General features: G+C 38.7%; 1 protein-coding gene across 1 annotated transcript in view; it reads right to left on the reverse strand.

Annotated features, from left to right (window-relative positions):
- Window positions 1–16170, reverse strand: part of LOC131999886 (uncharacterized) — a 34779-nt gene that overhangs the window by 13980 nt on the left and 4629 nt on the right. The window contains exons 2-3 of the mRNA XM_059373081.1: window positions 4576–4697; window positions 2828–2966 (exon numbers count right to left, since the gene is read on the reverse strand). Of these exons, the coding sequence (XP_059229064.1) occupies window positions 2828–2966; window positions 4576–4697 (261 nt within the window). The remainder of the gene's footprint in view (window positions 1–2827; window positions 2967–4575; window positions 4698–16170) is intronic.

Here is a 16170-nt window from a genome sequence, read left to right on the forward strand (position 1 = left end):
TGGGTACTAAACATTCGATTCTGTATTTCTAATTCTTTTATCCATATTTATAACGTCTATTTCATGTTTTTCTCTTCTAAACCAATGAGAGGTATTCAGAGACTATTTAGAAAAAACTAATGTGATAATTTTGCACTCATTCACTCTGAGCTATATTAGAGAAGAATAACCATGAAGTCTCTCACATTTATTTTTTATTTTTCAAGATTTATTTATTTCAGACCTGGGCTGAAACCAAGGGTCAGACACCTAACTAACTGTACCACCCAGGAGCCCCAAAGTCTCTGACATTTCAAAGGCCTCTAGCGAATAGCTACCCACCAATGTGTCCCTATCACTATGCCCCTCATGTCCTTCTTGCTGTTGATTAGAAGGTCCTTGGTTTTTCCCTTCCTTTCCCTATGACCGTTATTCTGTAGGATGCTCCCGAACTCTCATATCATCTGGCTTTCTCACCTTACCCCAGAGCAACCACAGAATACCCCCTTACCACTGCATGTAGACTACCAAATGAATGACCATCTCTGGAGTTGAGCAACATGGCAGCCCTGACCAACCTAAAATGTGTTCTGCAGTATAGGAGAGGGTGGTATGAAAGGAAGTGGATGTGCGCCCACCAATCATTCTTATTTCCCTTAGTTTAACTGTTACAATTTTTAATTGCTACAAGCTTCCTAGACCAAATCAAATTATTTGGGAGAGCCTGAGTATATTTTTTAAAGACTTACAATATTATGTCCTACTTAATTTAATGGTCAGGAAGGAGAGAAACTTTGGCCATAACTAAGAGATGGTGGCAAAGAAAATGGAAGCAGCCAGGCTAATCTCTTGGAAGAAAATAAAGGGTGTGACTGGGAATGGGGGTGGGCTTTGACCACCATAGACTTATCTGCCTAGAATCCTCATCCTCCCTACTCCCTGTCAAATTAGTGCTTCAGCCTTAAAGTCATCACTAGTGTCTTATAGCTAGATAAGCTCCTTATCATCTAAGGAAGGAGAGTTCCACAAATGGTAGCTTTTTCAGGTTCACTGTGGTTTTATGGGCTGGCCTGCATACCCAGTCACTATTTAGAATCTGATTTCTATGGGAAAATGCATCCTAACTTTCAAATTTTTATTTGTCAAATATATATATTCTTTAAGCTTCTGTAAATCAGGGGCACCTGAATGGCTCAGGGGGTTGAAAGTCCAACTCTTGATTTTGGCTCAAGTCAGGATCTCAGGGTCATGGGACTAGGCCCAAGTCAGGCTCTTCACTCAGGGGGGAATGTGTTGGAGATTGTCTCTCTCCCTCTGCCCCTCCCCACCCCTAAAATAAATAAATAAATCTTAAAAAAAAAAAAAAAAACCTTCTGTAAATCAGATCTGATATGGTATTACAGTTATAATTCACTTTTTAGTTTTCCTTCTATTGTTCTCATCTAAGTCCTTTTCTATTCTGCAAATTTCAACCACCTCACATGGAAACTTTAAGTACTATCTAAAGACAGAATCTTAAACAAGTAAATCAGGAAAGTTTAATACCCAATTATAATAGAGATACAATATATTTGTATTAGCAACATATTACAAATTTGGTAGCACTTAACTTTTAACAATGATGTTATTTAAGATCAGTAATAGGAATGTAAGATTACTTACCTGGAGAGGTAGGCCACTATAAGCAGTAACTCCATATCTAAGTGACCAGGAAAACTGAAATAGTGTATCTAAAGTAACAGCCTAGGGGCACCTGGGTAGCTCAGTGGTTAAGCCACTGGTTTTGGCTCAGGTCATAATCTCAGGGTCCTGGGATTGAGCACCACATGGGGCTCTCTGCTCAGCAGGGAGCCTGCTTCTCCCTCTCTCTCTGCCTCCCTCTCTGCCTACTTGTGATCTTTCTCCCTCTGTCAAATAAATAAATAAAATCTTTAAAAAAATAAAGTAATAGCCTAGATGATCATATCCAATTTGAATGCCGAATATATAAATATATATATTTAAAAGATTTATTTATTTGAGAGAGACAGAGTGTGCACATGTGTGTGTGTGCCATGCATGAGTGGTAGGGAGGGCCAGAGGGAGAGGAAGAGAGAATCTCAAGCAGATTCCCTGCTAAATGTGGAGCCTGATGCAGGGCTCAATCCCACAACTCTGAGACCATGACCTGGGCTGAAATCAAGAGTCTGACCCTCAAATGACTGAGCCACCCAGGTACCCCTTAACAAAGAGTTAACATATTTGCAACATGAGGTCAGTCTAGTTTCCCATTTGGGACCCAGGTGCGGCATCTGAGGGGCAGAGATGCAGGAGACCTTTTGTCACTAGAGTTGTCCTCTGTTATGGATAGGAGATGTTCTACTAGGTCAAATCAAGGCCTGAATAGACCTTTCTCAAGACTATCTCTGGCCCCTGAATTTGTGCCTATCCAACAATATCTGCCTTCTTAAGTAGATGCTTTTATTGGGACATTTCAGCCCCCTTGCAGTTATAGTTCTCATTCTAAGTGAACCAGTATTATGGTTTACCTCTGAATCTCTCTGAAGTAAGGAAAGTATAAGTTGGTTTCCCTAAATGCAGTCACTTGTGATTAGTTTCTGGACCTGAAAAGTCACCTCTGATTAAACAGTTTCTGTGAAAAGCAGAGCTGCTCTCCTTGGTGACATCCTCTGGTGCAGCTTCCCTGGACAATATTACACTTTGGTCTCCCTAACCTCAATAATTGGTAATGGCTACGCTGCATGGTTGGCCTTTTCCTTTCAAAAAACTCTGAATGACTTGGTCAAGAATTTGTGTTCTGGTGACATGTACATGCACGGTCGCCAGGTTTGCATACTCGAGGGCCTACCTAAAGGAGCCGTCCGGTGTGAGCCACACACCATGCAGTAGTTTCTGCTCATTTTTCCTTCCTCACATAATGAATCAATAAAGTCTTCATCATAAAGGAATGCATCAACGTGAACTGTGGGTTCTGGCTGCTGCCGTATCTGGTGGAGAGAAGAACTTCAAAAGAAACGAAGTACAAAGGAGTCTCTTTTCATTGCTAAATAAGGCAAAACATCAGTGCTTCATATGCTAAAATTCTGAGAGCAACAAGGCACAGAAAGACAAGTTTCATTTATCGCAGAGCCATCCTACTCTTCTTTCTGGTTTTCTGTTTTTGTTTTGTGAAACACTAGCAACTTTTAATTTGACCTGTAATGACACAAAACATGGCTAGGTGAAATATATAAAATTTGAGTATAAGGAGTATTTCCGTGACTATCTTGTCCATCCTGGATTGTACGTTTTACGAATAAAGAAACTCCTTCTCAGAGATTTCTCTAAAGAAATGACCATGAGAGAGCAAAGAACTGAAACTAATAACCAGGTCTCCTGAGTCCTGTATATCAGTGACTGACCCATCAAAATACTTAGCAGTAAGCTCTGCCCAGAGGCAGAGTTTTCAAATAATTAAAACATCGGTAAAATTTCATGCTTACAATGAATAGCCCTTTATTAATACTGGTAATACATGATATAATAGCAAGTGGCTATGAAGAATAAAATGTCTGATTCCTTTCACCTTAATTATAATAAAGAACCAACCTATCTACTTATCTATACCTACCATACACACACATCTATATTGTAAGTGTGTAAAATGTATGGACATACACAAGGACTAGAAATTGTAAGTGTGTAAAATGTATGGACATACACAAGGACTAGAAGGAAATAATGCAAGATAAAAAGTTTGTTAGAAGAGGGGATTATGGGTGAAACATTACATTCGATGAACACTTTCTGTTTCATATACTTTGGTATATCATGTTACTGATAGGATTGACTTATTAAAAACATCCAAACTATACTACAAATATTGCTCTCAGTTTTTAAACTATCCGCTATTTTCCACCTCTCGGAAATGACTCTGACTGAAGATATTATTAAGATTTGCTAAGTGCTCACAATGTGCACAGCGCTATTGAAAATCTATAGGATCTGGTTCCTCTGCTTCGGAATCTACACAGTGAAAAAATAAAATTGAGGGTTGCTGTTTTCAGATTGGTGGGAGAAGAGATTATTATCAGCTTTGTTTCAGCAAACAATATTCCTAGCATATGCCCTCCAGAAGAGTTGACATTTGAAGGGGCCTGAATGAGGGAGTTGTCTGGAGAAGAAAAATGAGAACTTCTTTTAGGAATGAAGGAACAGAAGTTGCAAAAACTATACAGCATAAAAGGAGGAGAAGGAAACAAAGAGATGAATTTCACCTTTGATAAAAGTGGGGGATATTGAACAGGAAAAGAGAAAACCAGGACAATGATGGAGACAGGGCCAGATAACTGTTGGGCCTTGTTTTTTTTGGGGGGGGGGGGGAGCATTGAGTGGGTAGGAACTGAGAGCTGGCAAACAGGATGCCCTGAAAAATACCTGTTGAATGAATGGGGAGCCAGAGGACTATGGACTTGAAAGAATTAGGGACATGATTGAAGCACCAAATGAAAAACTGTCTAAAGCAGAATTCAGGACTAATTGGATCAGAGAGGCTGTAGGATTAGGGAAGAATAGGAGAAGCCTCGAGTAGCACTAAGAGTAAATTAGTGTACTTACTTTTTGGAGGGCTAGATGTTCTGAGGAAAGCATGGTTTCTAGAGGTAAGCAATTCCGAAGGTCCTCTGCTATGTTCTTCAGCATAGTGTCATTATTATCTTCAGTGAGTTCATCAAAGTCTCCTGGAAAAAAAAAAAGGAGAGAAATATCTTTTTTATGGTTTTGGTCATACCTAGGCTAAGTGAACAGAATGGCCATATTTTCCACAATCAATTATAGTATCAAATTTTTCTTTCTTTCTTTTTTTTTTTTTTTTTAAAGATTTTATTTATTTATTTGACAGAGAGAGATCACAAGTAGGCAGAGAGGCAGGCAGAGAGACAGGAGGAAGCAGGCTCCCTGCTGAGCAGAGAGCCCTATGAGATCATGACCTAGGCTGAAGGCAGAGGCTTAACCCACTGAGCCACCTAGGGGCCCCATAGCATCAATTTATAGCAATAAATAAACCTTTTAACCAATGAAATATCTAAATTGTAACAAATATTTCACTTCAAATATTTAGTTTTTCCTTTCCTAAACTGCTTGAAAATACAAAACTTGACTATTTCAGCCTGTTTGCAAAAAACAAAAGTACTTAAAAACTATATATATATTTATATTATAAACTATATTATATATATTTATATGTGATATATATATATATACTGTAATACTATATATAGTATTTTAACTATTTTTACTCAAGAGCAGTACTGTCATTAGTTTGTACGGTTTTAAACTCACCAGTAAGTAGTTAAATATTCTTTCTCTCACTATGCAGATCTGAGAAGTACAGGAAGCATCACAGAAATTATTAAAATAACTTTAATCTGAATACCCCTGATTCCAATAAAATGTACCTAAGACTCTAGATAATAAGCACTAACAGCTGACACCAACTATATAATAAACTTTACAATAAACATGTGGCTCTGCTGCGCTTGAGCAGCAGGTAAAAAAAAAACAAAACAAAACACAAGGGCTATTTATGATGGCTATGGCGTACTTTTGGATGATCTGGCAAAAAGGGGAGGGGGAGGCAACAGAAGGGAGAATGTGTGTAGCAATAAAGAGGGAGGTTTGGTTGAGATTGACAGCTGCTGAATCCAGGTGAGGGTATAAAAGTGGTGTTCATTGTTTGTTGTTTCTACTTTTCTGGGTGTTTAATTTTTTTTGGTTCTAAAACAATATTATTTCTAAGGAGCTCATATGTAATTTTAAATAGAATGTGACTTATCTGAAAGTAAAACACTCCTAAAGTTAGCTACTGTCCAGGATGCCAAAGGTAGACTAGAAAGCACTACTAATGAAAATAGTTTACCTTTCTCTTAAAACACTTTCTTATATTTTTTGCTAGAATAACAGTACCCCAAGGAGGTTGTTTCTCACTCAGTTTTACTTTTTTTAAGACGATTTATTAATTTGACACAGAGAGAGGGAGTGAGCACAAGCAGGGGGAGTGGCAGGCAGGCAAAGGGAGAAGGAAAAGCAGACTTCTCGGAGAGCAAGGATCTGGGGGCTCGATCCCAGGACCCGGGGATCATGACTTGAGCTGAAGGCAGACATTTAACCAACTCAGTCACCCAGGCACCCCACTTACTCTGTTTTAAAATAATTGTAGAAGGGAAACAAGGAGATCCTGAAGAAAATGTCATCTGTCTCCATATCCCCTGCCCCAAATCTTTGGTTGTTTTTAAGTAAGCTTATGATTTCATTCTTAAACAAAAATGAATTCTTGAGTTGGTTCAGAATGCTATTTTCATGTCACTAATAATGATTAAAAGTTAACAAAGCAGGCTAACAGCAGCACAGGGAAATAAATGGAGGTTTTCTGCTTCTACATAAGGGTACTCTTCTTTTTAGCAATACTCCTCTGTGCCCTATATACAAAGGATCTTTCTCTGTGTAATTTCTCATTGAGCAACAGTAGTGAATACAAAGATTTGGCTCTCTGAACTGATGTGGGAAGGCCTTTGAAGCCCCCTTTTTTCCCCCTCGCCTATTTAGCTCCATGTTCTAAACTGCTGCTTCTAATTATTTCTAGAAGGAGGCAGAATATAAATTACAGAGAAACAAAAATACTATTAAAATTCATTCCAAATTGTTTCAGGTGGAACTTAAGTGCATTTTTCAAGAAAACTGGCCTTTTTAATTGTATTTGTAAAATCTAATTAAATTTTCTCAAGGTGCCAATTAAACATTTATTTCTTTAGGTAATCTCTACACCCACCCTGGGGCTCAAACTCACGACCCTGAGATCAAGAGATGAAGCTCCTCCGACTGAGCCAGCCAGGCGCCCCACAAGGTGTTAATTAATACCTAACATGTGCTTAGCTTCCTTCCCTCCACAGATAGATAGAACACTGTCTGGGAGCCTCTATGACTCACATTTAATTCTAATAATATCACTCCCACTGGTGATCCTTAGCAGGTTCTCTCAATTTGTACATAACTAGAGAAGGCAATAAAAATGTCATTATGTTAAACTAAGCTATTTCCTATCCCAACTTCTTTGGACTTAATTCTTCTTTTTTAAAATAAGGACTTTATTTATTTATTTGACAGAAAGAGATCACTGAGTAGGCAGAGAGGCAGGCGGGGGTGGGGGGTAAGCAGGCTCACCACTGAGCAGAGAGCCCGATGAGGGGCTCGATCCCTGAGATCATGACCTGAGCTGAAGGCAGAGGCTTTGACCCACTGAGCCACCCAGGCGACCCTGGACTTAATTCTAAAACATAAAAAGCCACGTTAATAAAACAGTTTTGCTGTAGGTCTGCCTTAAAAAATGAGTCTTACAGTGAGAAGAGAAATTAGATTATGACTGATTACCAAATGGCCCACCCATCTACACATCTCTGTTGTTTAGTCTTTGCTTGAACACATTCAGGCCGGCATTTCTCATGCAGAGCCCCAGTCTGCCCCTTCATAATGACATTAACTCATTTTTCCAATTTCAGCCTGAGAGGAATCATCATGTTTAATGCTATACAATGTTTCCCGAATGACCCTTCAGGCCTGCTAGACTTGGTGCAGTGCTTTTCACAGGACATTTAATCCTAAGAATCCTATAGATGATACTATAATCATTTCTACTCTATAACAACAGCAACAAAAAAACCCCTGATGTCAGAGGTTAAGTTACTTGCCTCAGGTCATAGGGGCCAGAAAGGGGTAGAGCTGGGGTTTGAATGCAGGTCTTAGCCTGAACTTTTTTTTTTCTTTTGAGGTTTTATTTATTATTTATTAATTAAGATGCCATGTGGGTCTTGAACTCATAACCTCGAGATCAAGAATTGCATACGTGCTCCTCTGAGCCAGTGAGGTGCCCCCTTAGTCCGAACTCTTCATCACTACACCTTACAGGCTCTCTAAGGTAGCTGCCTAGTAACAGTCCTCCTGCCACTACTGAAGTTTTTTTTCCTCCCCACCTCAGACCAGACAGTTCTCCACTGGATGCCGCAGCCACATTCTTTGCCATTAGCTTGCTGTCCTCTGGACTTGTTCAACAGAACCCTTTAAATGCAGCTCTGCAAGCAACACCGGCGATCTGGTTCTCTCATCCATGACTACCTCAGGTTATTCTCTTCTCCTGTCACGTTGTAGCATCTAGGGCCCTGAACATTACGGCTACTCGGTGATTAATAAATAGATTTGGAAGGGGTGACGGTGGCAGTGGAAGCCAATCCTACGTAAATCGTTTGTAAAGACCTGAACAATCATATGTAAACACTGAGGAAACTGGAACAATGACAGACGGGAATGGCTGCCAATGCTGAACCATCACAGCAGATTTCCAGCTGTCTGAAACAGGTTCATCTGAGAGTCAATACCCAATCAATGGGAGCATCACCAGTCAAGATGAGAGAGAATAAGAAACTGTATATTAAATTCAGCCATTCCAAAAAGGTAGTGTTAAATGAAGACTGCATTTATTTCATCTCAATACCAAGGATGTCAGGTGAAAATGAGAACTGGCACCTCTTATCCTGGACAGCAAACTCTGATTCAGCCACCCACACGCAAGGGTGAGAGGAGATTTCTTCATTTACAGCAATGATTCTTCACCATGGCTCCCGTCAAAGAGGATCTGCATATGGGATTTATGGGAGCCTTGCAGGGCCCAGAGTTGTATGCTTTGTTGTATACATAAATATATATGCTTTTCTAGGAAGAAAGTTCCTTTTTTTTTTTTTTTTAAAGATTATTTATTTATTTGACAGAGATCACAAGTAGGCAGAGAGGCAGGCAGAGAAGGGGGTGGGAAGCAGGCTCCCCCGCGGAGCTGAGAGCCTGATGCAGGGCTTGATCCCAGGACTCTGGGATCATGACCCCAGGACTCTGGGATCATGATCCCAACCATAGGCAGAGGCTTTAACCCACTGAGCCACCCAGGTGCCCCTAGGAAGAAAGTTCTGAAGAGATCTTCAGTAATTATAGCTAATATTACTGAGCACTATATGTAAGGCACTGTGGAAATTTTTAGTGCAAAAAGGCTAAAATTTGCTTTACTATCTGTAGTGGTTGGCAAATAACTTCTGAAAAGAGCAGCAAAACATTTTTGCCCTAATAATGGCTGTGCAGGTCAAAAAAGCATGATATGATAGGATATTAATGAAGTGTATAAAACTGGAATTCACGTAACATTTTATTTACTGTTATCAAATTCCTTAAAACATTATTTCTAAAGGCTGGGCAATATTCTACCATTGTATATTTAATTAACCATTTGCTGTTCCTAATACACATTTAGATATACTAATAATTGTGAAAAATGAAGATACTACATCTGACATTTTGGCGTCCATCACCTCTTTGCATTTCTGATCATTTCCTTACCATCAATGCTCAGAAGTAGAAGTACTTAAACATTTTTTAAAGACTCTTGCTACATATTGTCAAATTTCTTCCCTGAAAGAGTATACCCATTTACTCTAAGAGAAAAGAATACGGGTCTCATTAAACCCTTGCAGCACTAAATGTTACCATAAAAAACAAACTCTGTTGTTTTAATTTGCATTTCTTTAATTACTGGTGAGGCTGACATCTTTTAACATTGTAATAGTGATTTCAGAATGTGTGGTGACAGTATTATGCTTGGAAAAGGATTAAAGAAAAGTGTTAATCAGTGGCCTGACGGTCAAGTTCTCAAACTACACATGTAGGTGGGAAGGGAGCAGCAGAAGAAAAGCTTCTCTAAAGGGCAAAATTTATTCTTTCAAAATTTCCTGGTTATTTTTAAAGATCTATGAGGAAACAGCAATCACTGAACCTGACAGCTTATGAATCAAACCTTACTTTTTTAGATCTAGTGAAGTATCAAGTCCTACCCCTTCTGCTTGTAAATCCTACTTCCTCTTTCTTCCCACTTCAACCACCTCATAGCCACAGTCTGGATCTCACACTTGGATACCATACCATGACAAACTCATAACTAGCTCCTTGATACTGGTTTTCCCCAACTACAAAATACCTCGTATATCTATTTTAAACTAATCTCACTGAAACCTCTTTCTTTTTTCTCCAAGAATTTTTTTTTTTTTTTTTCCAAATAATCTCCACACCAACATGGGGCTCGAACTTACACCCCGGAGATCAAGAGTCACAGGTGCCACCAAACGGAACCAGCCAGGCATCCCAAACCTCACTTTTGTGTCACTTGTTTCCCTTACAAGTTTTGGACATTTTTCTACTGTTCAACCTAGCAAATCTCACTTTAGATATTTAAGGGCCTCTGTATCAGCAGAGCCTACCCATCCTATTTTCTATTCTCATCATCCCCTGGCATAATTTCTCCTCAAGACAGGCAAATCCTCCCAGCTGTTTTCCATAGCCCTTCCTGTTCATACTGTTCCTTTCAACTGCATGATCCTCCCCTTTGCATTACGGGCCTGTCCAAGTTATTTTGTCTCCATGATGATGAGGGAGCAGGAGGCTGGCTGAGGACAAAGCAAGAGCTGGCGCCTTGCACCCCCCCTTCCATCCGCTCCCCTCCATAGGTGTAGCATTCCTCAGGCACCCCTGACTGCCATAAAATAAATAGTTAACTTGCTGAGATCACAATCCTACAAGACAGGAGTCTCCCTTGGTTTGCAAATGTCCTTGAGATTACAACAAAGAAGTTACCTTATCAATAGCCCAATTTCCAAAGACACAGAACTCAGTTTCTCAAGCCTAATGTCACCCTCCCCTCCATAAAACCGAAGGAGGTGGAGGTAGAAGGAAAAGTAAATAAAGTTAAAATTTCTTCTAAACCTAAATCTCATTAACAAGGATGTTTGATGGCAGGAATGTAACATTCCACCAGGAGACTCTCAATTGTCTTTACTTGATAGTAACTAAGCCTTCAATATCCTGATAGTATTCTTTGCCCCAATAGCCCTTTGTCCTCACCTACCCAACTCCTGCGTATATAACCAACCACCCCTCACAACCCGGGGCAGCCGCATCTCTGCCTGCCCACGGGCCCTGTCCCCGTGCTCTAATAAATCACCTTTTGCACCAACGACATCTTAAGAATTCTTTCTTTAGTCGTCGGCTCCGAACCTCCTCACCCCACCGAACCTGACTTAGGTTCTGGGACTTCATCAATGAGGTGGTTTTTTTTTTTTTTCCTCCATGAGGTTTTACGCTTTATTTCTAGCTTTAACTCACCCATATCCTTACCTTTAATGACTTACAGTGCATAATTAAACACAGGGTTATATATTACCTATTATTCATTCATACCATATATTATTCTTGAAGTCCCTATTCAAATTTAAAAAATTTATTGAGGGGAGTTCTGGTCCCAGACAAGAGGGCAACTTTCCTCCCTTTCCCCTGTTCCTTCCCTCTAACTACAACTAAATACACTGGAAATATTCAATAGGCAATTATGAAGACTCTGAAAGCTAGAAAGAAAAGGTAAACTGCCTAGGAGTCTTAGAACTTAAGAAAGGTCACAGTAGGGAGTTGCCTGGGTTTTCTTTTTATCTTCCAAGTAGCTTCGACTGGACACCAAAGAGACCTGCATCCCAGAACCACTAACAGGCACAGGGGGAAGAAAAAAAGAACTAAGAAAAACTTGCTGTCTCTTGCCAAAGCCTGGTAAAGGGGGAAGAACAACGGGAGACCGACTGAGGAACCCTAAGTTCCACTCCACACTGGGGCAGTAGCAGACTATCCAGTCTCCAGGCCCTCTCCCCAGGGGCATAAATAGATCCAGGTCTGGCATCTCCTAGCCATCTGCCCAGTGGTGGAGAATAAAACAGGCCCTCAATTGCTTGTTCCCCTACCCCCACTAGCAGAAGGCAGCTCAGCGAGACAGGGTAGCCCAGTCTTTCCCCATGCAGGTGACACTAGCATAGATTCAACAAGAATTGCTGCAGTGCCTAAAGAACAAAGCAGAGCTGAAGAGCACTGGAGGACGTAGAAAGCTAAATTGCTATCAGGCCAAGAACCACTAAGTTAAAACTAAGCAAGGCAACTGCCTATTAAGATAAAAAATCTGAATATTAAGAACAAGAGCATAAGACAAGAGGGCAACTTGGGATATCGCAGATATTCCAAAGTATCAGGGATACAATCGAAATTATCCTAGTATAATGGAAAATCAGTTATCATACAAAGAACAGGAAAAATAATCATTTGTTTCATAATCTGAATCTGACATTCTTTGGATGATATATCCAATAACCAAGTGAACCAGAATTTGATTATCAGAGAAGAATTTTAAGCAACCATCACAAAAATGCTTCAATAAGCAATTATGAATTTTAACAAGTTAAAAAAAATTAAAAATCTCAGCAAAGAAATGGAAGTTAAAGAATGAAATGCAAATTATAAAACTGAAATACACAATAATCAAAATTTTAAAAACTTGCTGGATGGGCTCAATAGTAGAGATGACAGAGGACAGAACCACCGAACTTGAGGACAGACATAAAATTTACTCCATCTGACCAACAGAGAGAAAACGGACGGAATTAAAGAATAGAAACTCAGAGATCTGTGGGTCAACAACAAAAGATCTAATATTAATATCAGAGTCGCAGAAGTGGGAGAAAGAGTATGGGTCTGAAAAGCATTTGAAGAAATATAGCTAACCCCCCCCCCCAATTTGGTTTTTAAGAAACTGAGAAACTCCAAATAGGATAGACCCAAAGAAATCCACACAAGGACATATCATAATTAAACTTCTGAAAATAAGAGACAAAGAACAAACCTCAAAATCAGAAAAATGATTCACTCTCTGTAGGCAGATACCCATTTGAACGACAGTGAACTAGTCATCTGAAACCATGGGAACCAGAAGGAGGTACATTTTTCAAGTGCTGGGAAAAAAAAACTCTGTACGCTCTGGATTTTATATCTTATGAAATTGTCCTTCAGAGATGAAGGGGAAATAAAGACATCCTCAGATGAGGAAAAACTGAATTTGTTGCCAGTAGATCTACCCTTAAAGAATGGCTAAAGAAGTTCTACGACAGAAAAGAAATAGCAGAAGAAGGTTTGGAACTTCAGAAAGGAAAAAAACAGGATGGGTAAAAATAGACTAAGTACAAAAGACTATCTTTTTTGTCATTAATTTCTTAAAACATATTTGATGGTTTAATCAAAATTTATGAAATCATCTGATATAACTATCTGATATAAAACAATTGTACTTAAAAAGTGGGGGATGGTAAAGGGAACTAAATGGAAGTAAGATTTCAATACCCCACTCACGTGACAAAACATTTGTACCAATAGATGGTGATGGGTTACATATATATTTAACTACAAAAGAGAGTGATCACAAAGAAAACTATACAAAGAGATATACTCAGGAAAATAAATACAGAATTCTAAAACTGTCCTAGTAACTTATAGAAAGGCAAGCAGAGATAAATAGGTTAAGAAAAAGAAAGAACAAGCAGAAAACAAACAGTAAGATGCCACACTTAAGATCTAATATAGCAATAATTACTTTAAATGTATATGCTCTATATACATCAATTTAAAAAGACAGAGATTGGCAAAGTAGATTTAAAAACAGAACCCAACTATATATTGTCAATAGAAACTCACTTCAGACATAATGTTATAGGAAGAATGAATTTTTATAAACGGAAAGGAAAAATATATTGTGCCCACATTAGTTAAAAAATGGGAGTGGCTATATTAATATGAGATAACTAGACTTTAAAACAAAGAAAATTATTAGGTACAAAGAGGAACACTACATAATTATTAAAGGATCAATCCACCAAAAAGACATAGTTATCCTGAATGTGAACGTACTAAACAAGAGCTTCAAATAAATGAAACAAAAACTGTTCTGAAGGGACAAAGAGGCAAATCCACAATTAAACTTCACTGCCCCACTCTCAGCAACTGAAAGACTAAAAGGCAGAAAATCAGCAAAGAAACAGAACCGAAAAATATAATCGACTAACAAGACCTAACAGGTATTTATAAAACACTGCATTAAACAGAGTAGAATACACAGCTTTTTTCCAAGTACCTATCAAACTTTCACCAAGATAAACCATATCCTGGGCCATAAAACAAAAGAAGAAAAAAAATATATTTTTTTAAAGATTTTATTTATTTATTTGACAGACAGAGATCACAAGTAGGCAGAGAGGCAGGCAGACAGAGAGGAGGAAGCAGGCTCCCTGCTGAGCAGAGAGCACGATGTGGGGCTTGATCCCAGGACCTTGGGATCATGACCTGAGCTGAAGGCAGAGGCTTTAACTCACTGAGCCACCCAGGTGCCCCAATAAAGAAAAATTTAAATGAACTGAAGTCATGCACAGTATCTTTTCTGACCATAATGGAATTAAACTGGAAGTTGGTTAACAGGCCAATCTCCAAACACTTGAAAGTTAAAGAAGGTACTTTTAAACAATAGTTACAGTAATCAAGACAGAGTGGTATTGGTCAGGGAGAGAGACATAAATCAACAGAATAGAGGGCTCAGAAATGGAGCCACACAAAAATGACAACTGATTATGATAGCCTTTTCAACAAATGGTGCTGGAGGAAATGGACATCTATAGGGGAAAAAATGAACTTCAACCTAAACTCCACACCTTACACAAAAATTAACTTGGACCAAAGAATTAAATGCAAAAGACAAAAGCACAGCTCTTTTAGGAAAAAGAAAATGATCACATAGAACTTGACACTAATATAGTGTTGTATAATTTTTGAAGAGAAAAAAATGGAAAAAATCTTTGGTATCTAGAGCTAAACAGAGTTCTTAAAGTTGATGCCAAAAAAGGAAAAGTCGATACATTGGACCTCATCAATATTAAAAAAATTTTGCTTTTAAAAACTTTGTTAAGGGGATGAACAAATTACAGACTGGGAGAAAATATCTGCAAACCACACATATGACAAAGGGCTTATATCTAAAATACATAAAGAACTCTCAAAGTGACAGTATACCAAAAATACAATTAAAAAAATGTGCAAGAGGGGTGCCTGGGTGGCTCAGTGGGTTAAAGCCTCTGCCTTCAGCTCAGGTCATGATCCCAGGGTCCTGGGATGGAGCCCCTGCAAAGGGCTCTCTGCTCAGCAGGGAGCCTGCATCCTCCTCAATCTCTGCCTGCCTCTCTGCCTACTTGTGATCTCTGTCAAATAAATAAAACAAAAAATCTAAAAAACAAATGGGTAAGAGATATGAATAGATATTTCATCAAAGAGGATATTCAAATGGCAAATAAACACATAAACAATAATTGTTCAACATCATTGGGGAAATGGAAATTAAAACCCAATGATATATCACTACACAAATTAACAGAATGGCTAAACTGAAAAATACTGGTAAGACCAAATGCAAGTGAGGATGCAGAGAAACTGGATTACTCATATACTGTTTGTATAAATGCAAAATGCTACAGCCGCTCTGGACAACAGTTTGGCAGTTTCCATAAAACTAAAAATGCACTTACTATATGACCCAGCAATGGCACTCTTGAGTATTATCACAGAGATGAAAACTTATATTAACAGAAAAATCTACAGATGTTCAAGCAATGTTATCTGTAAGAAAGACTTGACTATACTAGGCATTTTAGACAGCTACTTTACTCACATGTTCTAGTGCCTGGACTTGGATGGTAAGAACAGTTACACCCTGGTTGGGCATCTTGCTCTCTGTAGAAAAGCTGGGAATTCCTGACAATTTGATGATCTCAAGGTAGTCAGACTGCATACATGATGGTTAGCTTCTCTCAGACCAAGAATGTCAAGAGACAGAAAGTAGAAGTTGCCAGTTTCTTAAGTCCTGGATCTGAAACTGACATGGTGTCACTTCTGCCATATTCTATTGGTCAGAGCTGTCACAAAGCCCATCCAGACTCAAAGGTAGAGAATACAGATCAGAACTCTCAAGGAATGAGGGTTAAAGAACTTGCAGCCATTAAAAAAAAACAAAAACAAAACCAGCTTTATAGAAACAGAAATCATACATGATAAATTGTACATATTTAAAGTATATAATTATACAAATTTGATGTATGTATACAGACATGAAACTATCACTTAACAATCAAAATGGTGGACATACCTGAGACCCCCAAATGTTTCTTCTTGCCCTTTTATAATCCTTCTCTTCTAACCCCTCCACTCATTCAGCCGCAAGAG

This window comes from Mustela nigripes, chromosome 13 (genome assembly GCF_022355385.1).
Source record: "Mustela nigripes isolate SB6536 chromosome 13, MUSNIG.SB6536, whole genome shotgun sequence".
Taxonomy (NCBI): domain Eukaryota; kingdom Metazoa; phylum Chordata; class Mammalia; order Carnivora; family Mustelidae; genus Mustela; species Mustela nigripes.